Here is a 25,783-nt window from a genome sequence, read left to right as displayed (position 1 = left end):
AAAAAGCCAGAAGGGTAGGGGGAAGAGCCACTCAGGGAAAAAGAGCCCTGTGAATGGGCCAGGGTAACAATGAGGTTGAGTGGTGACTTTTCCTATTTATATCTAGGTTTACTTCTTGTGCCCTGGCATTTTAGAGGAAGGGATTTGTGATAAGGGGTCCTACTCTATCATCTCTGAGTTTGGAGAGTAAAAATTCCCCTGGCTCCTTGTTCTGTTTTACTTCCAGTTTAAGACTTTCAATAAAGGGAAGAAGACCAATATCATTGATTCCATGCTTCGAATGTTGGAGCAATATTCTAGCAACTTGGAAGATTTGATTCGGGAACGGACTGAAGAACTGGAAATTGAAAAACAGAAAACGGAAAAGCTTCTAACACAGATGCTACCCCCGTATGTGTGAACACCTGAGGAGTGTGAATCCTTGTAACAGTGTGTTCTAGTAAAAATAGAAAAAAAAAATTACCCATCAACTAACTGTTCCCTCCCCCTGTCCTGTACCCTCTCTTTTCCCAGTAGGCTTGAGTCACAACTTCAAATCAAAGATGAATTGGAAACCAAGGAACTAGAGCACACCTTCCTAATTTCCCACTACCTGTGGAGCATGCTGGTCATTTAAGTTTTTGGTGCTTCAGTTTTTCTATGAGTCACTTCATGACTTTGCCTGGAAGCTGACCAATTAAAAGGAGTCAGTTCTTTGAGCTCCTAGAGGACAGTAGCAGAGTTGTTTTTCTAGGTTTTTCCTTCCTTAGTTCAAAGCCTTACCTGTTGATACTGTTTCCAAAATTTCCAAGGCACCTGATCATGTTGTAACATGATCTTCTAGGAGATAATTGGGGAAACTGGTCTCATGCAAAGCAACCACCTGGGATCATTCCCTGAGTGAAGGGACAGCTGAGGAAGAAGGAAAGCTGAAAAATCTCCACAAAAACACAGACCAGGGCTGTCTGTTCAGTGCTGTATTCCAGCATCTGGCAGAGTGCCTGGCTCATCATAAGCACTCAAAATATATTAATAGACTAAATTAAAGATTTAATGTTTTCATCCAGACGACATCTTCTTCCTCATTTACTTGGCAGTGATTTTGGAGAAATTGTGTTCTAGCAGATGTGTGTGTGGCATGCAGGGAGGCCACTGTCCTCTGAGGAATAGCTGTGTCTACTTTTCAGATCAGTTGCCGAATCCCTCAAAAAGGGCTGCACGGTTGAACCTGAGGGCTTTGACTTGGTCACCTTGTACTTCAGTGACATTGTGGGCTTCACCACCATCTCAGCCATGAGTGAGCCCATTGAGGTGGTGGACCTTCTCAATGACCTGTACACACTCTTTGATGCCATCATTGGCAGTCATGATGTCTACAAGGTAAGTTATTGAGCAGAGAAGTATATTCTAGAGGGAAATTTTTATATGATGTCAATATTCCAAAATTAAAAGGTGGAATTTTACTGAATGTTGTTATGTAGGAAGTAAAATTTATTTATTATTTGTTTGTTTGTTTATTTATTTTAGTTTCAGAGATAGAGTTCAGTAATTCATCAGTCACGTATAACACCCAGTGCTCATCACATCACGTATCCTCCTTAATGCCCATCACCCGGTTACCCCATCCCCCCATCCCCCTCCCCTCCAGCAACCCTCCGTTTGTTTCTTATAGTTAAGAGTCTCTCATGGTTTGTCTCCCTCTCTGATTAAGGAAGTAAAATTTAAATAGTATACCAGTTCCATTAGTATCTTATTTGAAATGAAGGCCAGACAGAATGCATAAAATTTCACATTTTACAAAATAACAGTATGAACCAAGCAAAAGATTGCCAGTCAGATTTCTCTTGAACTGTTTTCTGGAACTGAGACGAAGAAGAGGTTGGAGCCAAAAGGGTTATTGTACTTCAGTGGCTAAGTAACCACAGTGTAGGCAGTATCATGCTAGGTACTGAAGGGGAGACCGAAGAAGGATTGGTGCTTTGCCTGTTGTTGGTGACTGCTACAGAGTTCATCTTGGTAAAGCTTGTGTAGCTCTAACACATACTGTTAAAATTTGGTTTGCTCCCTTAAGTATCATTTTTATACAGGAGGGAACTCTGGCATCACATAGGTCAAAGACCTATTAGACCTGAGGCTCTTTGGGATTGCTACAGGGTAACCAAGAGCCCACCTAGTGGTCTGAGGTCTAGGGAAGTCATTAACCGTGAGGTTGCAACCCCCTGCTCCCACCTTCCCTCCACCCCTCCAGCTGTCAATTTCCATTCTTCCTATCCAAGATTGCAGAAGATGAGCAGAGAACAGATGGCTACGTTCACTCATTTGGGTGCCATGCTTCCTTACTCTTGACTTTTATGTGTTGTCTTATCTCTAGGCAGAAAATGACTAAAAATCTTATAGCTGTGCAAGGCCATTTCCACGTTTCTGCAACATGGATACTTGTCTTATTGATGGAGAAATATGCCCCAGGCATCCCAAACTTTAGACAGCTCCTCTGTCCCAGGAACCAAGGTAGAGCTGGGGAATGAGTACCTCCATTCATTGGATCCTTCACAGTAGTCTGAAATGTTCCAACTCTCAAATCGCACACAGGGCAGTATGTTTATCTCAGATTAGACAGGGCCCTTTCAGGTCAGGTAGAGAGCCTCAGGGTTAGGCCAAGCTACCTAAATAGGTCTCAGAAATAGACATTATACCTGTCAATCAGCCGGAGCTGCAAACTAATCAAGAAGCACACATGGAAACCACAGTGGAGGAAAAAATCCATGGAATCAGACTACCTGTCTTAACTTGTTGATCTCAAGCAGCCTGAAGAGAAAAACAAATCACCAAAAGCTAATTCAGTTGAAACTAAAGTCAAAGATGATTCCGCGTGGGCAGTAACACAGCCACTGGTTTAATCAATGCAGCTGATACTGTTCAGACAATTGGTGGAAGTCTTAGGGATGAGGCCATAGGATATTTTGGTACTTTGTGGCTGCAATAGGGAGTTAGTGGTCTGTTTCCAGAATAGAGCAGGGCTATACAAATCCAAAAATGAAATCTAATTTTTCAGTCCTGCTTATTAAAAACAACAGTGCAAAGGAAATAAAATTGAACCAGCAGTGAGTCACCAAACCTGTTTGTGTTTTCATTTTCTTTACCTGTAAAATTGGAATCACCTCCCTGGCACTTGATAATCTGAAATGGAAGTGAGAAGGTTACTGCAGAATTACAAAGCTGGTGATTTGTTTTCAGTTTCCGTTCTCCTGCTACCACCCAATCTCAACCAGCCCCCTTTCTATACCTCCTCTGCCCTTTCTGTGTCCTTCTGCTGGCTCATGCCGCCCACAGTCCCTCACAGCAGTCTCTCACCAAGGCTAGGTAGTGCCCATGCTCCCTGCCCTTCTAATCTCCTCATCCATGTCTGTGGGGCTCCTGAGTGACTGACTCGTTTCGGGGAAGAGTCAACCACTATTCTTTGATAATGGCCAGCCAGCGAGTCTCTCCCTCCCATATAACATTCACATTGTACCTGTTGCCTTCCTCTGTGCAGGGATCCCTTTCTCCAATTGCACCAGGAAAGGGAGGCCCTGGATGGAAGCATGGAGAGGTACAAAGTCCCGTGGGTTCAAAGCATCACTGTTATTGGCTATATAGAAAGTCATGATGAGAGGCCTATTGCTGATTACTAAACTCTCTCTGGAGCTGAGTCATAGCCACCATCCCATGGCATGTGTCAAGACATATCAGTTTGGTGATGATAATGATGATGATGATAGCTTGCCCTTATCCACCAGGTAGGTTTTAAGTGCTTTGGCATATATTAAGTTATTCAGTCCTTAGAAAACTCTATAAGGTAGGTACTGTCATTATCCCTATTTTACAAATAAGGATACTATAGCACAGAGAAGTTAAGTGACTTGGCAAGGCCACACAGTTTGTAAATGGTGCATCTGGGAGTCTAACCAAGGCAGTATGACATCACAGTTTCGTGGTCTTAACTATTGCACTTCTCCAGAAAAGCATGGATTTTAATTAGATCCAAACTTATACTAGCAGTCTGACTGGCACATTTCATGGAAGTCCTTCCAGGTTACTTATCTTTTGGATTTACTTGAAATGCTTCACCTTACTAGTCACCTAAAAGAGTGAGCACACGTCTTTTAGGAAAATGAGGAATACAGATTTGCCTTTCTTTACAGGTGTCCAGCTCAAAGCAGCTGAGGGCAGATACTGCTGCCCTTTTGAGAGGTGGCACTAGGAGAGGAGGGGGTGGCTGATGGAAAAAAGACTCCGTTCTCATACCCAAGGGACTATAAACTAACTTCATCATATTAGCAATGCAAAGCAGAAGGAACAGTCTCTTCCACCTCATTCCTTTCCCTTTCTCTATACTTGCCTTAAGGCTGCCCTAGCTCATTACCAAATCTTTGAGAGAGATGCTTGCTAGAGGAGTGCCTTATGCACCTTCTCCTAGGGTGTTCTTCCATGGACATCTATGGATACTCTCAGAAATGTCCCTTTTCCTTCCCCCAGGAATTACTTGGGGCCTGATAGTTCCTGAGGGCCAGCCAGGAAACTGCAAAGTAGCGTATGTCAGAATCTATGGGTGTGGGACCTAGACATCAATTTTTTTTTCCCTGAAGCTCCTTAAATGATTCTAATATGTAGCCAGACCTTGAACCTCTGACAGTCTCTCTCCATCTTCCTCACTGTACGAGAAATAAGCTTCCCTCATACCACTTAAACTGTGAAACACACACACACACACACACACACACTTATTTCCCTGCTAATTCTATTTCCCCTGATTCCCAGGTAGAGACCATTGGAGATGCTTACATGGTGGCCTCAGGCCTCCCAAAGAGGAATGGCAGTCGGCATGCAGCTGAGATTGCAAACATGTCCCTAGATATCCTGAGCTCTGTGGGTACCTTTAAGATGAGACACATGCCAGAGGTGCCAGTCCGGATTCGAATAGGCCTGCATTCAGGTAACCACAGCCAGCTAAAGTGAGAAAAGACATTCCCATGTGCCTCAAGAGAAGATTAGAAAAGGTCGGGGAGGGTAGTGCTGCCCTGATTACTGGCAGCTGAATTATCCAGGTGTCTAGTGCTGCCTAATTTCTTTATGCCTACCCAACTTTCACTCTCTTCCCAGCACCTGCACTACCCCCGTGGGAAGCAGTCCTTGTTCTAGGTACCAAACCCTTTCAATCTACCTTTCTTGTTAGAGCCAACATTTCCTATGTGCCTCAAGGGAAGACTAGAAAAAGGGTAGTGTGCCCCTGATTACTTTATGCCTAAAACTTCCCTCAACTGGCTTTTATGACATGCTCCTCACTCTCTGAATGCTTTTTCTCCATTTCATTCACTGGCTGTCTTGGCAACTCCTGCTCTCTAACTGTGGCTGTTCCCCCATTTTCTGCAAAGCTCTGAGTTGTGGTCCCCTTGCTCTCTGCACGTCTTGATTTCTGTTTCTCAACCCACTCCCACCTGGCTTTCATTTTCTACCATTGTCTGATAATCTCTTCTGTCTTTGTCTGTCCCTTAAATATTGATATTCCCCAAGGTCCTGGCTTTCACCCACTGTTTTTCTCCCCTTACATACTCTCCTCTCATTCATGTCTATGATTTAACTACCACTTGTATGCTGACTTCCAGTCCCACTTCTATACCATTTATCTTACCTCAACCATACTTTGTCTTGGGTTGTTGCTTAATTACTTCCTGTTTAGTAGTCTCTTCTCTTTAATTAGACTATAAACTCCTAAAGAACTGAGACCATGTGTTACACTTCTTTTTTATTCCCCTTGGTGCCTAGCTCAGTACTCAATGAATGCATATGAATGGTGAGAAATGAATTAAAATGAAAAACATAAGTTTTGTAGTTCTTACTTATTTTTATCCTTATAAATTAAAGAAAGAACTTTTTGAAACAAAAACAATTAACTTTCTTTTTTTGAAAGATTTTATTTATTTGAGAAAGAGAGAGAGAGTGCTCACGAACAAGGGGGAGGGGCAGAAGGAGACAGAGAAGTAGATTCCCCACTGAGCAGGGAGCCTGACATGGGACTCAATCCCAGGACCCTGGGATCATGACCTGAGTTGAAGGCAGACGCTTAACTGACTGAGCCACCCAGGTGCCCTTAATTACTTTCTTTAACTCAGGAAATAGCAAAAACATAATGCTGAACAATTTTAAATAGAGAGCAGAGGCCAGAAAAGTAAGGGTGGAGAACTTTTTAGATACTCCTGAATTAGGTTTTCAGTATGGTTGCTGAAGTTTTATCAAGTAATGTTCACTGTCTGAACACCTAACATGGCCATATTAAAATGTAAGAACAAAACACATTCTAAGGGCAAATAGAATATATTCTTATCTATATATGCTGCTTGTCCATGCCCCTAACACAAATGATTGAAAGTCAATTCTACTTCTTTTCAGATTTTCCAATTGTCTTAGCAATAATTCTCTTGGGAAATAAATAGCCCCATGAGATCCCTTCTTCCTACCCTAAGACATAAGAAAGGGTCACATTTTTTTTTTATTATTACAACAAACATGCTTGGATCCTGAGTTCCTACCTGGGCCTTTCTGGTTTGGCTTTTATGCTTATTTGTCCCTGTTGACAGATATAAGTATCTTGGGTGTAACTGTGACTTGGAACAAGAGTGTAAATCAGAAGTGTAGTCATGTCTGCATCATTATAAACTTGCTTTCTTGTAGGGCAAAGAGTTTATTACTCATTGTAGGACTTCCGTCAGATTCCCAGAGCTATTTGGTAGCAACTTTGTTCTTTTATGCAGCTACATTCCTTCCCTTGGCAGTGTTCCTCTATTAGCATTGGATGTATACCTGTTGACTATAACCCCAACTGACTGCTACTCTACAGGGCCAGTTGTTGCTGGAGTGGTGGGCCTCACCATGCCCAGATACTGCCTGTTTGGAGACACTGTGAACACAGCTTCTCGGATGGAATCAACAGGCTTACGTGAGTACCTAAATGATGGGATGGGATGGTAACCTCCTACTGTTGGAAAAGTGATTTTCAAGAGGGGGAAGAAGAGCAGGATACCTGATGTTTTAATGTTTTTTTTTTTTAAATAAAAAATAATTTGAGAAGAATAAGATTTTATACACAGATTTCCTGGTCTCTAATGGCAAGCCAGTAGGGGGTGATATTGGATTAAACATGTACCTTTCTTGTCCTAGAAATGAAGCTGTAGCTAAGTGACACTGAAAAAGTCGGTCAATTTGATCGAAACAACTAAAAATGTCCCTTGGGTACAGAAAAAAATTGGCCAGCCTGGTGGGGAAGTCATGTTGAAAAAAGAAAAAGTAAGGGACTGGCATTTTTAGTTTTTCATTTAGTTTGTGGAGACACACCCAGAATCAGCTGCCTCCCACCCAACTGCTGTTTGCTGCTCTAGTCCTCTCTCTGAACTTGTTAGGATCCTAGGAGTTCTGGTTTTATCAAATAGCCCCCTTGAATTTAGCTAGCAATAGTCCCTCAACCTAAAATCTGAACCTTGGAAATCTGAAATAGTCAATTCCAATTTGCCTGTATATAAAATCTTTAGTTTTTATCAAAACAAGCGTGGTGTCAAAGATACCATTTCTTCCCCCTCGCCTTCTTTGAGAATAAAACTGTACAAATCTTTATGCCATCTGTCTGTTGCCGGCACCTCTTTATTGGTTATTTACGGCCACTACTAAGGCGATGTCAGAATCACAACATGTCTTTCCCTTTATCATGGTTGAGCAAAGCAATCTGTTTATGCTAATATAGGAAAGCATAGAAAACGATAATAAGTTCTATATACAGTTTTCATGGGTTTTCTATTTAAAAAAAAAAAAACACTTAAGCTCTTAGCAGCCCTGGTTTTGACAGCTACTAGGCAAGAAAAGCTCTTCCCAAACTCCAGCAGTCTACGCAAACTAGTCTCTGATGATATGGTGGCCTACATCACAGTGGGTGGTGCCCTATCTGACCCCACTCCTCATCACTCATGTGCAGAAACAGGCTTGCACAATGGGTCCAGTCTTAGTCAATCTAGCCTGTGAAGCCATGATTAAGGAGGCAGCACGGAACTTAGAAGCTGTTGTCAGAATAAATTTTCTGACATCTGGGAAAGTCTTCAAACTCCACAGACATGGCAGAAGCCATGGAAGTAGTCATCCAGGAACCGCTGCATGCATATGACTTTGTTCTTGAAGTGCAACCCAAGATGAAGTGAAATTGATCATGGAACCGCAATGCAGATTTGGCACAGCACTCTGGACTGATGTAAGCTTGTAGAAGACTGAAGTCATCTTCTGGTCTGCACCGGGGAAACTCCACTCATTTCACATTGGAAATATAGAGCTGAGAGCAGAAATTGAATTTTCAGATTTAGGCAGCACCTTGTCCAGTGATGAGTTAGGAAGAGGAAAATGGAGTGAATCATACACAGCAGGTGTTTATTAAGCACTGACTATGCAAGGAATGCATTGTGAGGGACACAAAGAAGCAGACACATGTGGTCTCAGCACTAAAGGAGCTGGTTAGTGTGCTTTTCTGGAAACTAATGACTGTGACCAAAATAGAGCATTAAGCTCCACACCTGATTGAAGATTTGTAAAGAGGTAGCCTCATGATGGATATGAGACTAGGACAAGTCAGAGGTCTATTAAAAATTAATTTCCTAAATATCTCCATTATGCCCAGTTGAATTCACTGATTCTGGAATGGAAGTAACTAGTGACCCAGTCCTGGAGTGATTCTCCTTGCCACATACCTGGGTGCTCATTGGAACGAGCTATCTCTCTCTTTTGACCTGTGTTCCCCACTAGTAGGATTATGACTGACAACCAGATGCTAGAATGGCATACACGGAGCTGGCAAGGGGCACCTAGACGAGCAGGTGGCTTTTAGGAACCCTTTTTGAGCAGAGGTTTTGGGTGACCATGACTTAGTGAGGAAGATACAAACAACAGTACTGAGCTGGAAGGAAAGTTATTATGTTATTATGTGAAAGTATTATAAGAACACATAGCAGAAATTTCTTGCAGTTCTTTCCAGCCTATGCCTTCCTACTTAGATTATTCTCAGCTTCTAAAAGAATTATTTTCTCAAGTGTGTGGGAATAAGTCTTGGACTTTTATTTAAGACTCAACTTGAACAGGTCTTACTTCATAGGATAACCGTTTTCAAGAAAGTCAAGGATTCTGCCTGAGTTAATAATAAATGATTGTTCTTCACCAAAGAATTACACTTAGTTTCTACATAAAATTTTTAGTCGTAGTTCTCCATGTAACACTCTTATCCCAGGTTGGGCTCACTAGTTGGAAAATAACACATTCGTGTGTGTATCTAGATGCATCCACCCAAAGGAAAGCTATAAATGTACAGTTGCCACAGAATGTTGACCGAGGTCTTGGGACATTTTTTATTGACGTTCTATTTTAAGTGCAGCAATATTGGAAGATAGTTGTATGGATGTCTATGTAAAAAGACACCCTGTTGTCTCTTAAGTAGGATAGGTAGACCTTGGGAGCTCTGCTTTAGCAGCAGCCTGTAGAAGAAGCTGCTGAAACCTAACTTCCCTCTGAGGAGGTCCCATTTCAGCTGAGAGCACAGTAGTGGCAGCCAGTTTCTCAATCACAATCGAGTTAAATTAACACCTTTCTATTGCATGGCCTTTCATCTGAGATAGTGTCTAGGAGGCTGATAGGTGCTATAACTAACACCTTATTTGGGCCTGGTGAGGAAGGCCACCACTCCCCATTCCTCCTCCTGTGAAACCCCAACTGAAGCTCTCTCTCAGGGACTTTTCTTAGGGTCTTATTCATTTAGGAGTGGGGGGCATTTATTATATTAATATTTTCTCATTGATTTTACCTGGAAGGATCCAAAGTCATGTCTGTCTTTCTTTCACAGCTTACCGCATTCATGTCAGTCACAGCACCGTGACAATTCTTCGAGCTCTGAGTGAAGGCTATGAAGTGGAGCTTCGAGGAACGACAGAGCTCAGGGTATAATGTCCTTTTGTCTTTGTTTTTGTTTTTTTTTTAAATCAAACCACTTGGACACACCTGCTTCTGGAGAGGTCATGGTCTGCTGAAAGAGTTTACCTGGATGTCTGAGACTTAGAGCTATAATTTGGGCAGAATTTCCAGCCCTATTTGTGGTTCCCAAGAGATTGTTCCTTTTTGCTTTGATTTTCTTCTCCTTAAAATATGGCCACAGTGAGGAGGATTGTTAGAACTCCTTCTGAATTTTTCAGACTATGAGCCGCATCTTTCTCAAAGGATTGCCCAGAATTTGGGTTTTCAATGAGCTGCACTATTATTTATTTAGATCTTCTAACTTCCATTTTGTTTACTCTTTGGCAGTTCCAGACATGATTCAATAAACTAAAGTATTAGTGAGTTTGGGTTTTCCATTTGCCTGCTCAGTGGCCACATTTCTAATTTTTCATCCACACCATTGACCCCCTTCCATTTACAGAGAGGCTTTATGTCTTCCCCAAAGGACCAGGAGGAATAAAGTCAGTTCCTGTGAAAGACAAACATTTTGTAGCACCTTTTCTTTCTGCTAGGACTATCCCTTGATCTAGGATTCAGGATTAGGATAATTTTCCCTTTTCTTTCTTTCTTTTTTGCCATCTCCACTGGATTCTTTTCATCTTCCTCTGGATAACCCCAGAGCCCCTGACTTCCCCATTTGTAAGAGACTCTAGAGAGCTAATCATCTAACTTCTTCATTTTTAGACGAAAAACCAAAGCCCAGAGAGGTGAAGTAACTTGGTAAGGGTCACGCAGTCAATTGATGGCAGAATCAGGCCAAAACCCAGGAAGTCTGACTTCCCACTCAGTATCCTTTCTACGGTACCATTGTGCATGAAAATTATTTTCTCAGTGATTATGCTTGGGCAAAGCAAAACCCAGGTACTGAGTGATGCACAATTTGTTCCTGTCATTAACAAGCCTTCCTCAAATGGTGGCAATTTATGTGTAAAAGGATTTCACAAGTTAAAGGTTGGAAGGCTTGATTCTGGTTGATCAGTTACTTTTCTGGCTAATTCTGGTTTGTCTCTTCCAATAGATCCTAATATCTTCTAGCAGATGGGATGAGTCATTTATGAGGGGACAGAGGTTCCTTTCCCACCTCTGCAGAGAACTCAGTGAGATGATAGGAGTGGCAAAATTACTTGAACAGTGAATCACATCACTCAAGGCTTTTGTGATCCCTCTATATATTGACATTTCTTAGCAGAGGAGGACAAAGGTGGCTTTATTTCCTGAGGCACTTTCCTGTCTGTATTGCTGGGCACAGATTCCATCATTTAAAAGCTGAAGAGCTAAAGAGGTGACACTTTTGAAACTGAAAAGGAAAATATGCCCCCACCCCATGGTTTTTATTGCCCCCCACATTCCAGTCAGGAAGCATTATATCTTTGGGTGTTTTGAGTACAAAAGCAGGACTACTTCAAAAGGGCCCTTTGCAGCTTCACAATTTCCCTTACCCCAGGGAATTTGGGAACCTGCTACAGCAAGTTGGAGGAAGAAGCAGGGAGAGGCTTCCCCTAAGGCCATGTCAGGCCATGCTTATTGAGGTGGTAGAGGCTTCCTGATGGAGAGGGAGATACTGAGAGAGAAGAGAGGGGGCCCCAGGGGAAAGGAAGGGGCAATGTGAAGAAGAGAATAAGAAGTACCAAAGAAGGAAGGGAGAAAATGGGAGATCCTTTCTGCCTCTGTACCCCTGCCCCTGACCAGAGGCAGGTATTGGACATTACATAGTAAGGACTGGGGGACAGGAGATTCCTTGTTCTTTGGGGGCATGCAATATATCCCCAATAAGACCATATCACCAGTACACTTCAGAAATTCTGATTCAACATTTCCATCCCTCATTCACTCTGTGTTGTTGGAAAGCAAGAATCGCTTTAGTACATGGGTCAGAAGGACCACATTTGATAGCCTGCCAGGTGTGATGGCCAAGACGATGGTTGAAAACATCCTCTCCTTCAAGCTGGCTGATATTTGAAATTCCTTCATCAGAGCCTCTTCTCTTGGGCTCAAGGATTACATCCAGTAACAACACTCTTTTCCCATTCCATCTCCTTCATTGGGGTGATGACACTTTAAGTTGTTTCCCCTAGTGGGAATCAAAAGTGTGGATTGGGGGCGCCTGGGTGGCTCAGTCGGTTAAGCGACTGCCTTCAGCTCAGGTCATGATCCTGGAGCCCCGGGATCGAGTCCCGCATTGGGCTCCCTGCTCGGCGGGGAGTCTGCTTCTCCCTCTGACCCTCCTTCCTCTCATGCTCTCTGTCTTTCATTCTCTCTGTCTCAAATAAATAAATAAAATCTTTAAAAAAAAAAAAGTGTGGATTGGGTTGGGTGAGAGAAAACATAGTGCAGTTGAGTAATTAGGTGGGTGGGGTTTACAAAGAAAGACATCAAACTGAGGAAGCTGAGGTAGATTGGGGGAGGACTCATTAGAGATGACAAGCTCAGCCTCTCTGGGGAGTTGTCCTGCCCACTCCAACCCCCTTTTGTACTCTACTGGCAACAAATCATCAGTGCTTAACTGGCCAATTCTGCCCTTTTCAATATTGCTCTCCTAATGACCTGGTGATAAGTCATCTTATTACCTCTTTTCTTACATGAATCCTATTTTAGTTACTGTTTTACTGACAAGTTCGAAGCTTCTTGCTGAAACTTTGTATATTTTGAGGCTTATCAGTTGTATTTACTAGGGCCTCTTAGGTAGATTTACATTCTGAGAAGACTTTCCTAAATGGTTGTTCTCAGCCAGTTTATGTCCTTGCCAGAGGTGGACACTTGTGACCTTGTCTCTGAATTCTGGGGCTAAATAGTATTTGATTCTCAGGCCCCTAAGCAGTAGTCCTGTTTTATTTGTGATTTCTCTTTTTTCCCCAACCTCTTCCACCCCTATTGTCAACTCCCAACACTCACATACACAAGTTTGCACATGAGTAAGCAGGTGCACACACATGTGCACACACACACACATACCAGCAATTGAGCTAAGAAGTAATGAGGTTGGGGGCACCTGGGTGGCTCAGTTGGTTAAGCGTCTGACTCTTGATTTTGGCTCAGGTCATGATCTCGGGGTTGTGAGATGGAGCCCTGCATCAGTCTCTGTGCTGGGCATGGAGCCTGCTTAAGATTTTCTCTCTCTCTCTCTCTCCCTCTCCTCCTGCCCCTCCCCACCTACCTCTCTAAGAATAAAAAGAAGTAATGAGGTTGTATTGGCAGAGTCATGAAGGTCAGAAGGTCTGGTCTGTAATTCTCGTCCCATCAATGACTCAATGTGTGACATTGGACAAGTAACTTTATCCTCTCTGTGCTTCCATTTCTTCACATAGAGTCCTCTTCTGACCTGTGATTATCAGGAAGCTCATTAATCACAAACTATAAAATTCCCAACAGTTGCTTTTTGGCCTCTAGACCTGTCCCTTGACTCCAGTGTGTTGGAAAAATTATGTGGTATAGAAGGAAGAGCATTTAAAATTTGGAGTCTAAGATGTTAACTAGACTTATTATGATGAGCATTTTACAATATATATACATATCAAATCATTATATTATACAGCTGAAACTAATATAATGCTGTATGTCAGTTATACCTCAATAAAAATAGCTAAGTCGTAGTAAAAAGAAAATAAATAAAACTTGGAGTTCAGTAAAATTGGGTTCAAGTTCCAGCTATGCCTGCTTATTGACAAGTCATTTAATTTCCATGAAACTCAGTGTCCCTATTTGCAGAATGACGTTAATAATAAACGCACCTTCCAGAGTTTTTGTGAGAATTAAAAAAGACAGGAGATGCCAAAGTGTCTTAAAAGTGTCAGGCCAAAGGAAGATGCTATTATTTGGTGGTGGTGGGGGGGGTTGTCTCTGGGACTGCCTAGGGATTGATAACAAGTCAAGGGTGTGCTTTAGATTTTAGTTGTTGCAGCTTGTTCCCTCCCTTTCTCTCTCTTCTGCAGAATTTTGGAAATAGGGTGGGTAAACAGAGAGCTAGGATTCTAAGAATTCTCCTGGATGGGCTCCAAAACCTCAGAGAGCCCCTGGGGCTCCCCTGCATACTCTTTGATTTGGAAGCTTGCCTGAGTCCATAACACTCCCATTCTCTTTTGCAACCATTAGTTCTGGCATACCAGTGTGTGTCCCAGGACTCACCCAAATATCTGGACAATCCTGGCATCCACAAATCTCCCTTGGGGATTGGCACACTATCCTGATAGCCTCTAGATCTCAAGACAAACAGCCAAATGTGCCTGGGGGTTGGGATCCTCAAGTTGGACCTTTAAGAGTATGTTTTAGCAAAGTGAGGTCCACTGACACCTGAGTATTCCAAGTGCTCAAGGGTTGAGTTTTCCAGTGAATGGAACAGTCTATCTACTGAGCAACTGTTCTGTATGAGACACTGCACTAGGTACTGTGAGGAAAAGAGCTTAGGAGGCAGAAGATTTGGGCTTGTATTTAGAGCCCAAAGCATGGCTTGACAGTGTTTTTATTTAACTGCACTGTGAGTTCCTGAAGGACAGAGCCATTTCTGTTTTTCCACACCTGGTACAGCGAGGGTAGAATAAATGTAAGAATGAGGGATATGAGTATATTTTAAAGTTGTTCACTTCTTCCTACTTGCCTATAGTGGGCTTGTTCCGAGCCTTGAACCAAGTATCTGCAAAATGATTTGAGAGTCTTCCATTAAATGTGCTTATTATTATTATTATTATGGTTGTTGTCATTGTTGTTAAGGGAAGAATATATGTGATGTAAAATAGAGAACAATGGATTTGATATTTAAAGGGGGGACAACCTAATTGGAATTTCTAAGTTAAACAATTTAGAACTGTTCCAAATGAGATCAGCCAAGAGTGAGACCATATTTCAGATTAATGAGTTGGAAACACATCCCATTACTTTTTTCAGTCTTAGTAAACACATTTTTTTTTCCTTATGGATTGGAGGAAATGAAAGAACAGATGAAAGACAGTTGAAAGGAGGAGAGTGAAACACATTGAGAGGAGGGTTTATTAGAAAAAGGGGAGGGCAAAGCAGAGACAGAAAACTTGGCTCCTCTGAGGTCATCACTTAGGCTCTGGGGTGACCAGCTGGAGTTTACACTCCCTTTCTCTTCTCATACCCATGGTTCTTGACAACCAAGGAACTGGGCTGTAGATGGAGGCCTCCCTGGGGTCTCTCTCTACCTGTAAGAATCCCTTGGCAGGAAGAAAAGAACACTGCAGAAATGTAGACCTCTCTAAGCAGCCAGGATGCCCTGGCCTGCACAGCTTGCTTTCCATTACTATTCCAATTTTTGGGTTTTGTGAGAGCCTTTGGATGGTGAGTATTTGGGGGAGGTAGACTCTGAATGTATCTACTCTAGACAGGAAAGACAATGGGATGCCTAAGGCCAAAAGATCAGGGCAAAAATGACAAACAAAATCTTGAATTCAGCATCCAGATGTTTGGTTACTATGAAGCCAAACAACAACATGTTCCCAACGATGGAGCTGCGTGGCAGTGGGTAGACAAAACATCTGGATGACAGCTTCAAATGGTGTTCACTTTTCTTTTTCTTTCTTTTTTTTTTTAGAGAGGGTGGAGAGGCGGAGGGAGAGGGGAAAGAGAGAATCTTAAGCAGGCTCCATGCTCAGCGTGGAGCCCAAGGCAGGGCTTGATCTCATGACCCTGAGATCATGACCTAAGCCAAAATCAAGAGTTGGACACTTAACTGACTGAGCCACCCAGGTTCCCCCAAATGGTGTTCACTTTTCATCTGCCTGCTGTGTCAGCTTATGGAGCTTGCCTGAGGCACAGGTATATATAGCAAGGAAGCTGTGTAGGAAGGAAGACTCCAGGGAGTGGTGATAAGGGAAAAGCAGAGGCAATTTCTGAGCCAGACTGAATGCTTATACCCCATTGATCAGAAGCACATCTTTGGGAAAATTGGTTATAGCACATTTAAGATTTTCTGTATTTTCTATAATAAGGGCAAAGGCACAGAAGAGACCTTCTGGCTGGTTGGAAAAAAAGGCTTCACGAAGTCCCTTCCTCAGCCCCCACCAGAGGGCAAAGATGGGTAAGTAGAGTTCACACTTAGAGTCTTCCTATGCCCTAGTCTGCTCCACTGTCTTCACTATTTTTGTGTCTCTCCTGCCCCACAGGCAAGTGGGCCATGGCTTACAACCAGTGGAGATTGCAGCCTTCCAAAGAAGAAAAGCAGAAAGGCAGCTGGTGAGAAACAAGCCATAAGGTAATGGCCAGCAGGAAAACAGAGCACAGGAGTTTGCCAAATTTTCAAAGCTGGGGCTCCCTTTGGCAATGGGTGCCAGTCTCAGCCTACGCTCTATTGGCAGAGTGTGATGAAGTTGGTGAATTTCCAAGCTCCACTGAGTTGAGCAAAAACCTTGTGGGGAGGCCAGTTGCAGAGCGAGCTGCATCTGAGGGAGGTCAGCTACCCTGGCCTGAGAGACCCTTGCCTCCTGCACTGATAACACATTTGAATGTTAACAAGGCTGGCCATGTCATCTAGTTATCAGACAGGAGCACCTGTCTGTTTCATTGTCAAGAACCTGGACCACATGATGAGCCACTTCACATCTTTGGAGATTCACATCTATCTAAGCAATACAGCAATATTATGATGACCCCCTTTTCCCAGGATCCATTGGCAAGACCATCTTTGAGGGGATATTATGTCATTTCCTCTGGAGGCACTGCTTGATCCCTTCTGAGGTTGGCATTGCCAACCAAAATAAGACTGTTTACTCCTTGACTGCCTGGCTTGAATTCAGGACAATTTCCCCCATTGCTCCTACTCCTACTAGAATGGTATGATTCTGAAGCAGCAACAACAGCCTAATTATCAAGAATTCTCCCCATATATTTATCTCTGAGGAATCCATTGCTTTCTGGGGCTCCTCTCAGCATCTCTTCTCTATCTTGCTTTCTTATTTTCTCTTTTATGGAGACTTTGACCCTAAGGCCTATAGCTCCCTCTACATATACTTAGAAATCACAAGATTCTGAAGTAAACATTAAGGCATCTCCACACACTCCTGCTCCCTTGTTTCAGAATAATCACAATTCTAGCAGCAACTACCAAACGCATCCACATACTTCCTGTTTTCCCATTAACCTCTGTTTAACTTTGTCAGCTCTCTATGACTGGTTCTTTCCTAAGGAAAACCAGGGTATCTTCATTTCTGCAGCTATCACAGGTACCCTCTGTAAATCATACTATTTATGCTTCAGAAAGGCTTCAGTACTGAACATGTGTCTCCCCTGAAGCCCCCTTTACCATCCTCTGCCATCCTTCCACCTGGGGCCTAGCTCTGTTTTTTTCCTATTGGTCAATACAAGCAGATTAAGCAGCTGGGACACACATTCATCTAATTTCCAGGAGCGTTTTTTCCCATGGGGAAGGAAACACACAGACACACATAGACACACAGTCCGTCTCTCTCTGTCTCTCTTTCTCTCACAGCAAGAAAGGTCTTGGAAGCTCTTGAAGGGTTTTCCCTTTGGTGGGGTGGCCTAGGCATTGTAGGCACTGTGCAAGAACCTATCCGTTCCTAAGAATGTGTTGGAGCTTATAGAAGACACTGCAGCTGACTCATCATCACTGGTTGTGTACTCTGGGGTCAGACCGGGAGGAAAGAAAGATGCTGTGAAAGGGGCACAGCTTTGGTGAACTGACTGTTGTGGCTGCCTCTCAAGCAGGGCCCTGCTGTCTCCCTAGTAGCTCCTTCCTCATGTCCCCAAATATCTACCACTTTTCAAACCTTTCTAAAGGTTATCACTTCATCTAGTTACTTGCCCTAGAATTTCACCAACTGGGCTATTTGGGGTTGATGAGCCTTTCAATCATAGATATACCTTTTGGAGAGTAAGGGGTGATTAATTTCTCATATCAGAGTGAAGGTGAACTGAGCTAGATGTTCAGGAGCACCTGGAAATTTCATTTTGGTTGGGACCAGGAGAAATGAGGAAGTTTGGCAGTTATGGAGAATCGAAGGTCATAGTGGAGGTCTTCAGACAACACAAGAGCAATGGATCCCTGGGAGATGGGAGAAGGGTGAAAACAAGTATGGGAGTGGGAAAGTCAGTTTATAGATTCCCCCACTTTTAAACCTTTGCTCTGGGTTTTCTTTGGACACAAAGAATGGGAAGAAAGCATGCTTTTCCTTCTGCTCTCAGGACCTAGGACCTCTGCCAGAGCTCTAATATAACTGCTCCATGTGGGTTAAATCAGCCTTTGTGGACTGGCCTAGAAACCTGACCACTACATATATATAACACAGTTTCTATGGAGCAAGGCATTCCAAGTTCCGAATCATTGACTTATAAATGTTTAGGACACATCTCATTAGTAAGTTGAGGATTACTTATATATTAACATGCCCCCTTTTTTCTTAAATTTGTAAAAACCCTTATAAATAGCAACATCTAATGCAAACCTGACAAATATAATGTTTATTTGTTCAGTGATCCAGGAAAGTTTAGCAATTTGCAAGCTTTTCATGTAGAGTGGCATTGTGTGGCTTGGAGTCATTCATATTAAAATCCTGTGAAAGGCCTAGGATGGAGAAGGTATACTTACTCTGTTCTCTTTCTCCCCACCCCCCCCAAGAGTGAATGGCTGTGAGATTGGAATCTTCTATTGATGAGGCAATGGAAAAGCTCACTCCAGTTCAACAAATTGTTCTGTTTGGGCAAGAAATTAGTGAATGACTATACCTCTGAGGATGACCAGTCTGCGGGGTTATTCGAGCCTAATTCCAGTGTAAGGGGGCCCCTGGGAAGTAACTTTCATAACTTTTGTTCTTTACACAGCTATCACCAAAAAGGCCATTTGAATGTAAACTGCAGTGGATGTGAACCCTAAGGAAGGGTAGAGAACCACCTCCAAATTTAGTCATTCCAAAATAACAGGCCCAACTTGGACTAAGATAAGAAGGTCTCTATTTTCACAGAAAAAGTAGGAGGCGCTTTGTTTTCTTTTTCATTTCGTTTGAATCTCTAGAAAGTATTTAATGAGTATAATTTATAACTCAGATACTATGAGATTAGTGCCAGGGAAAAAAACTTCCAGCAAACATACATCTGAATCCCAGTCCACTGTGACCTCAGTTGACTGGAATGCATAGGGAATAGGGGGGAGGAGAAGAGTCTGGTTAATTGTGTTGTTTGGATAATTGAAGGCTAAGAAGTTCCTTTGTTTTCTTATTGCTTATTATTCAAAATCTTTCCACAACTGTCATGGTCTCTTTTCCTGTCTAAGTAAGGAGAATCTAAGCAACATAATTGAATTGTCCTCGCTAGATAGGTGAGTAGCTCACTGGGCCTCAGGGTTATAAATTCTGAACATGACGGAAGAGATGTAAGAGATATTGTCAGGGTAAAAGATACAGAAGTAGTGGATTGAATTGAGCAATTCCCTTTAGGTTTTATTCTTTTTCTCCCTTCTCCTGCCCACTCTGCCTTTCAAGCCCCTACCCTGGCCCCTAAAATAAATCCCTTTGAACATTTGTTTTTACTTTGTGCTTTTAGTTTTCCAGATTCTACTTTCAAGGGGTTATTGGCAGTGGCTTGCCACAGTCACATGGACCAAAGCAATAAGACTTAAGTCACAGGCATGTTTAAAATAGTTAAGCAAGGTTTTCCTCCCTTTTATTATAAAAAATAATCTCTTTATTAAAACAGCTGAACCCAAACATATCAGCCAGTAAAGCAGTTAATTCTTTTAGAACAAGCCTTTTTTAAAAAAGAAATACCTAGTGTATAATTTGATACCTTTCTCACTCATATTTAATTTTTCCATTATCAACTCACCCTGAATCTAAGCTTAAAGTCAAAAGCTCTTCCTGGCAGTTTCCCCTCCACTTTCAGTCAAAACACAAACACCCTCGGACTCTTCACAGAAGCTTAACCTCTCTCAGCCTCAGGTAGTCTATTTACTATGCTAAAGCTGTTCAAGAGGATGCAGAAGAGGCTGACGTTGCCTTTCAGCTTCCTTGATCAGAGTTTCTAATTCCTTTTTCTAGACATGGCAGAGGAGAAGGAGACATGAAATATCATCCTCTACTTGTGGCTAGGTCTCAGTCAAAAGCTGAGCTTTTAAGAATTCTATAGAGGCAAAAAAAAAAAAAAAAAAAAAAAAAAAGAATTCTAGAGAGGCAAGGGCTAAGGGAAGTTTCCAAGAAAGATACCAACTCAAAACAGAGGCTTTCACTTCTCCTAGAGGAGGTAGGCGCTGCCCTCTATTATGAATTGGAAGGATCATTGAGGGCAAGGGAGGGGGATGGGGCTGCAGCTATAGGCTTCATGGATCAGGATTCTCCCAAACCTAGTCCAGTCCTTTAGTGCAGGAACTATAGCCCCAGGGCTAGGCCTGCAAAATATTGAGCAACAAGACCCACTGAGGAGGATCCATTAGCTCTGTGTCTGATCCTATCCCTTATTTCCCTCTTTGGTATTTCTCAAGTCCAGCATGTCAACCAAATCCACTTTTTATAGCCTACTGATTCTGTCTTGTGCATGATCACGTCTTCCTTTGCTTGATTCTGTCATGAACCCCTATCTAAAACCAGTCTATTCTTTCTTGTATTCTTTTTCATTAAGGCCTTCTGCATTGACCAAAACTAAGCTCTCTTTAATTTGCTTAGCATTTTAATTATCTGTGGAGAAGAAAAACACTCTCTACTCCCGTGAACCATCGTGGGGTAAAGCCTACTTCTTATATACAACTGATTATTTCTCTCTTCACCTGTTGCTAGTGCAGTGTCTTGAGTTGGTGGTTAAGAGGGACCAAAATGATTTTTTATCACAGTTCTTTTGTAGCTTATATTCCTTGTACAAAACAAAATATTTAGAAAACAATTTGAATAATGTTTTCAAACAGATTTGAATTTGTTTCATCACCTCTCTTATATCTGCGTGTTTCCCTGTGATTTGTCTCTTCTCAAAATAGATTATTAGAAAAAGAAAGCCAAATGCTAATGAATTGCAAGTTAGGTTCTGCTTATTTGAGGTTTTACTGTACTTTACAATGTAACTTTACAAAATGGTCATCCCATGGGACATCATTTAAGTCCTTTAGATTTTTTTCTTACTGATCTCAATGGCAATGCAGGTTCGTTATAGAAAATTGAGAAAACACAGAAAGGTTTATAGGAAATTTAAATTGCTCAGATTCCTTTTAGATCCTTTATTCTATTTTATCCTTGTTTGGGCTCACTTCATACATTATTGCATGTTATTAAAACACCCACTCAGCCAAATAATACCTTAAGTCAGCTGATTCTCAAATTAGCCCGTTTTACTTTCATTTTATTGCTCGCCACGTTACTCATGTTTTTGGTGGTAGAGGCTGAATCTGCTTAGAATGTGGACAGCTCTCAGTGATCCACTCGTTCCTTATTTCTCTTGGCATAGCTAAGCAGGAGGAAAGAGCAGATGGCTATACCTCATCAGAGAGCTCTAACTCGGTTTGCTACATAAAGATACTCTACCGAAAAGTGTTGTTCCAAGGACTCCCATTCTGTCTACCTTGTCTTAGACTTAGTATAAACAGCTTTATTACCAATCTACTCATCTCATCACATTCTTATCCTTAATCCAAGTGGAATCAACTTGCAAGGAGTGGGAGGTGGCAAACAGCCAAATAGTAATACTTCATGCACGGGGTGGTCACGTCTATGTGACATCAGACAATTGGATGTAACTTAAAAACTTAGTTGAATCAAGTAAGTATTAATGAGATGAAAGGCCACAGTAGATTGACCATTTTATTTTAACCTGTTCTCCAGTTAAAGCTGGTTGACCTAATCAAGCACATTTTCCATCTGGTTGGTTGCTTCTAGCCCATTAAAATAGTGGAAACTCTCTCTCTTACCCCTTTTCTGGTCCGTGCCATCTTTTCAGGTCAAGATAATTGATGGGTAGACCACAGACACAAACACAAGTTACCTTAAAAAATACATGATATATTTGTTGTTTGTGTGTTGCTTGGGTTTCTCTGGAGTTGTTTGTAAAAACCCTGCTATCTCACCTCTTTTCCCATTTGAATTTGCTGTAGGCAAGCAATAGTGGATCTTTTTCAAGGAGGCACTGAGAATAGAGGTGACCATTAATCTATATTCTCACTTTGGCTTACTGCAAATTAGAGTGGCTCCAGGAGCCATTAAGAATTTTTCAAAGGTGACCTAACTCCAAGCAGATAAATATGCACATAGAATCATAGAGTTGGAAGGGCCTTGGAGATCATCAACCCTGTTGAGATGTGAAAAAGGATATTGGGGTCCAGAGAAGAGAAGTCATATTTTTATGGTCACCATCTAGTTGGTAGAAGAGGAACTGCTCTTACCAGGGTCAAAAACAGATCTCAGTTATCAAGGACAACCCTTGACCTTGGGAACACTTCTTTTAGAGAACCTGGAATAAGACCTCTAACCATGTATATGGGCACAAGCTTGGCAGGAATACTTTGGTTGAGAGTGTTTTGAGCTAGGTGACTGTACTGACATAACAGTCCAGAGAGAGAGAGAGAGAAAAGATTGCAGATTCCTAAATCACCTCTACCATGCAGACAGGATCTTATCCATAGCCATAAATATTCCTAAGTTGATTTGTCCCAAGTGTATGGAAAGCAAACCTCCAATTCTTCCCAACCCTATGGATTCACTTGTAGTTTATAGTACATGGCCTTAGTCCCATTTACAGAATTAGCCTCAAAAATATCTGAGAGGGGGCCTGACTTCAGAGGACATCTTAGGAATATTTTCACTGTGCCCATCATCCAAATAATAGCTCTAGTATATAGTGAGGGATGTCGGAGGAGAACTAAGCCCACGAACTTCAAAGCAAGATAAGAACTAATTCAGATTACTATTTTTGACACAACCTTTATCCTCCAGAACCATGAAATCTGAGTTGTGGGCATAGTTGTGTACCCAGTGAGTATAGGCTAGCCAAAGAGGGACTTAGCTCCTGTGCTCACTGACTTCAGCTGCTTCAGGGGTGATTGAGCCCATCATGGGGAATAGTCCCAGGTGAACCTCTCATGACCATGCCTTCCTGGAGTGAGAGATCAAAGGAAAAGCAATGCAATTGCTGGGAGCCCTCTAGGGGGCTAGCTGATGGAGCTATGTTCTTTACAAGTGGCAGTGTGGTTAAGAAGCAAGACAGGATTATTCTTTTGGGTATTCCTTCTTGGGCCAGGAGCAACCTAAAGTCAGAGTAAATTCGTTGGGATAGTTGTGAGTCTGTAGAACCTGCCCCATTGTCAGATTTGGGTTGACTTAGTTACTTACTGTCCCACAGGACAAACATTAACATGGAATATCCTCATTTATGCCTATAATTTGAAAATACAGTATTACTTTCATGGTTTATAATGATAGTATTCCAAAAGAGTGTCATAAGGTGGTTATGTTACTCCAGAGAAGTAACTTTTTCCCTCTGTGTGTACCTCTGTCTGTATTTCAGTGTACTTTCCTGGGATTAAAGTTCAGGTCTTGTTCCAAAAATTTTACTGTTTGTACATTTTTATAAATTCCTTAGTGAAGTTCCAATCTAACTTTCTCTATCCTTCCTCTTACAGTTAATGCTGTAGCCCAAACCTATTACTTGCTCTTTCCCCTGACCTTTTCTGATTCCATGCCTTTATTCATGCTTTTCCTTCTATCTAAAATTTCTCCCCTGCTTCCCACCACCACAGGCCTGAATTCAACCCATCCTTGAAAGTCTAGTCAAATATTACTTCCTCCATAAAGCCTTCCTTTTCTCTGTAGTGATTATGTCACTATTTCTGAATTTCTATAATAATTTTACCTATACTTCTTTAATGTTTATATAATACTTACTTGTTCTATATAGCTGTTTGTGTACTTGTCTCTCTTATATTCTGATCTAGAGAAAATAGTAAATGTTACAGCCTCTTGAGGACAGGAATCATGTTTGAGTCATCTTCGTACTCTGCACAGTGCCTGACACATATAAAAGGCACTCAATAAATATTTGCTAAATAAATAAATGAATGTTTCTATGCCTCTCTGTGTACTTTGCGCATTTTTATCTCTTTTCCCTTTTTACTTTCATGTTTTTCTTCCTGTACAGCTGTTTATCTCCTATTACCCTTTTCTATCTCTATTTCTAGATATGTAAAATGATATATTTATACAATTTAGTTAACTATTATTTTAAAAGTATATTTTGTATTTGTCATGTTTATTAAGTTGAGGTTAAATATATTCCTTCTAACCTGAAAAGCAGTAGTGTTTTCATATTCCCCTCATAAAATTCCAGAGATAAATTAAGTCACATTTTTATTATACCACTGTTGGTTAGCTATTTTTTCTTGATGGTTACTAACCTTTGATAGCAAAAATGTTCCCCATTCATGCACTGAATTCTATTTTTTAATTTTTGTGAGGAACCTCCATACTGTTTTCCACAGTGACTGCATCAATTTGCATCCTCACCAGTAGTCCATGAGTTCCTTATTCTTCACATCTTCACCAACACTTGTTATTTCTTGTGTTTTTGATGATTCATGCATTGAAAAGAATCCAGTTATTGTTTACTACGGTTTTCCCTTGAAACATTGAGGGGAACCAATTTTAGGAATTATAATATTTAGCCAAGAGAGGTAGAGACTAAAGGACTAAGGGGGGCCATGATAGCTCTCTTGATATATGTGAAAAAATAAGATGGGGAGCAGGGTTTTGCTTTGTTTTATGGGGCCTCAAGAGATAGAATCTGAATCAAGTGATGGAAGCTGGAGGCAAAAGGTCAACATAAGGAAAAACTTTCTAGTAATCAGAAATGTCCAAAAAGGAATGTACGGGTCTCAAAGATAGTGAGCTCTCTGGAGTTTATTTATTTATTTATTTATTTATTTATTTATTTATTTATTTAAAAAAATATTTTATTTATTTATTTATTTATTTATTAGAGAGTGAGCAAGAGAGAAACAGCATGAGAGGGGAGAGGGTCAGAGGGAGAAGCAGACTCCCCGCTGAGCAGGGAGCCCGATGCGGGACTCGATCCCAGGACTCCGGGATCATGACATGAGCCGAAGGCAGTCGCTTAACCAACTGAGCCACCCAGGAGCCCAGTGAGCTCTCTGTTGTTGGGAGTATTCAGACAGAGGCTGAATGGTCATGAGGAAGAGTAGATGATATTTCTAGCATTGTATGAAGGATTGGGATAAATGGTCTTTTGATATTCCTTCTCACTTGAGTCTTTGGTTCTTGATTTTCTAACATGCCTCCTTAAAATAGACTAAAGCAGTATTCAAATGTTAAGAACACATGAAAACAGATCAATTCAAATTAAAAGCAGACAAGTAGTAATGAGAGGCAGAATTAGAAGCTTTAGATAGCCTCATGATAAATCACTGTTTTTGACCACTAAATTTTACTCTTGACTTTCTTGGCAGTTAAGGTAGAAAGGGAGGAAAACAACAAAATTGAGTCACATCGTTCTCTGTCAAGTAAAAAAGTAAAATGACTATGAGTTCATCTGCCTAGACAGACTTTTTCCCCTGCCACTGAATTCTAGGAGGAATTTATCATGTCATTCCTTATATAATAAGTAGTGTTTATTATAATGGACAATGTGGTTTTACAAAAGATACAGATATAATCTTCAAGTGGAAATGTCTTTGCTTCCCCCTAAAAAAAAAAAAAAAAACGGCTGTAAAATGTCACATCTTAAGCCAGTAGGAGTCTTTTTCCCTTAAAAAGCTAGATATTATGGTTAAGGTAAATTGCTTTCTGTTGATCTGGCTTAATATAGA

The 25,783-nt window shown here is 41.4% G+C and overlaps 1 protein-coding gene across 1 annotated transcript in view; it reads left to right on the top strand.

Annotated features, from left to right (window-relative positions):
* The window catches only part of GUCY2F (guanylate cyclase 2F, retinal), an 87,273-nt gene extending 71,040 nt beyond the window's left edge, over positions 1 to 16,233 (top strand). The window contains exons 12-18 of the mRNA XM_035005986.1: positions 227 to 390; positions 1,167 to 1,359; positions 4,777 to 4,951; positions 6,854 to 6,952; positions 9,881 to 9,975; positions 15,972 to 16,060; positions 16,146 to 16,233. Coding sequence (XP_034861877.1) covers positions 227 to 390; positions 1,167 to 1,359; positions 4,777 to 4,951; positions 6,854 to 6,952; positions 9,881 to 9,975; positions 15,972 to 16,060; positions 16,146 to 16,233 — 903 coding nt within the window. The remainder of the gene's footprint in view (positions 1 to 226; positions 391 to 1,166; positions 1,360 to 4,776; positions 4,952 to 6,853; positions 6,953 to 9,880; positions 9,976 to 15,971; positions 16,061 to 16,145) is intronic.
* Positions 16,234 to 25,783: the final 9,550 nt, after the last annotated feature.

Source organism: Mirounga leonina, unplaced genomic scaffold (genome assembly GCF_011800145.1).
Source record: "Mirounga leonina isolate KUSES-001 unplaced genomic scaffold, KU_Mleo_1.0 Mir_101664, whole genome shotgun sequence".
Lineage (NCBI taxonomy): Eukaryota > Metazoa > Chordata > Mammalia > Carnivora > Phocidae > Mirounga > Mirounga leonina.
This window is presented reverse-complemented; position numbering and strand designations above follow the sequence as displayed.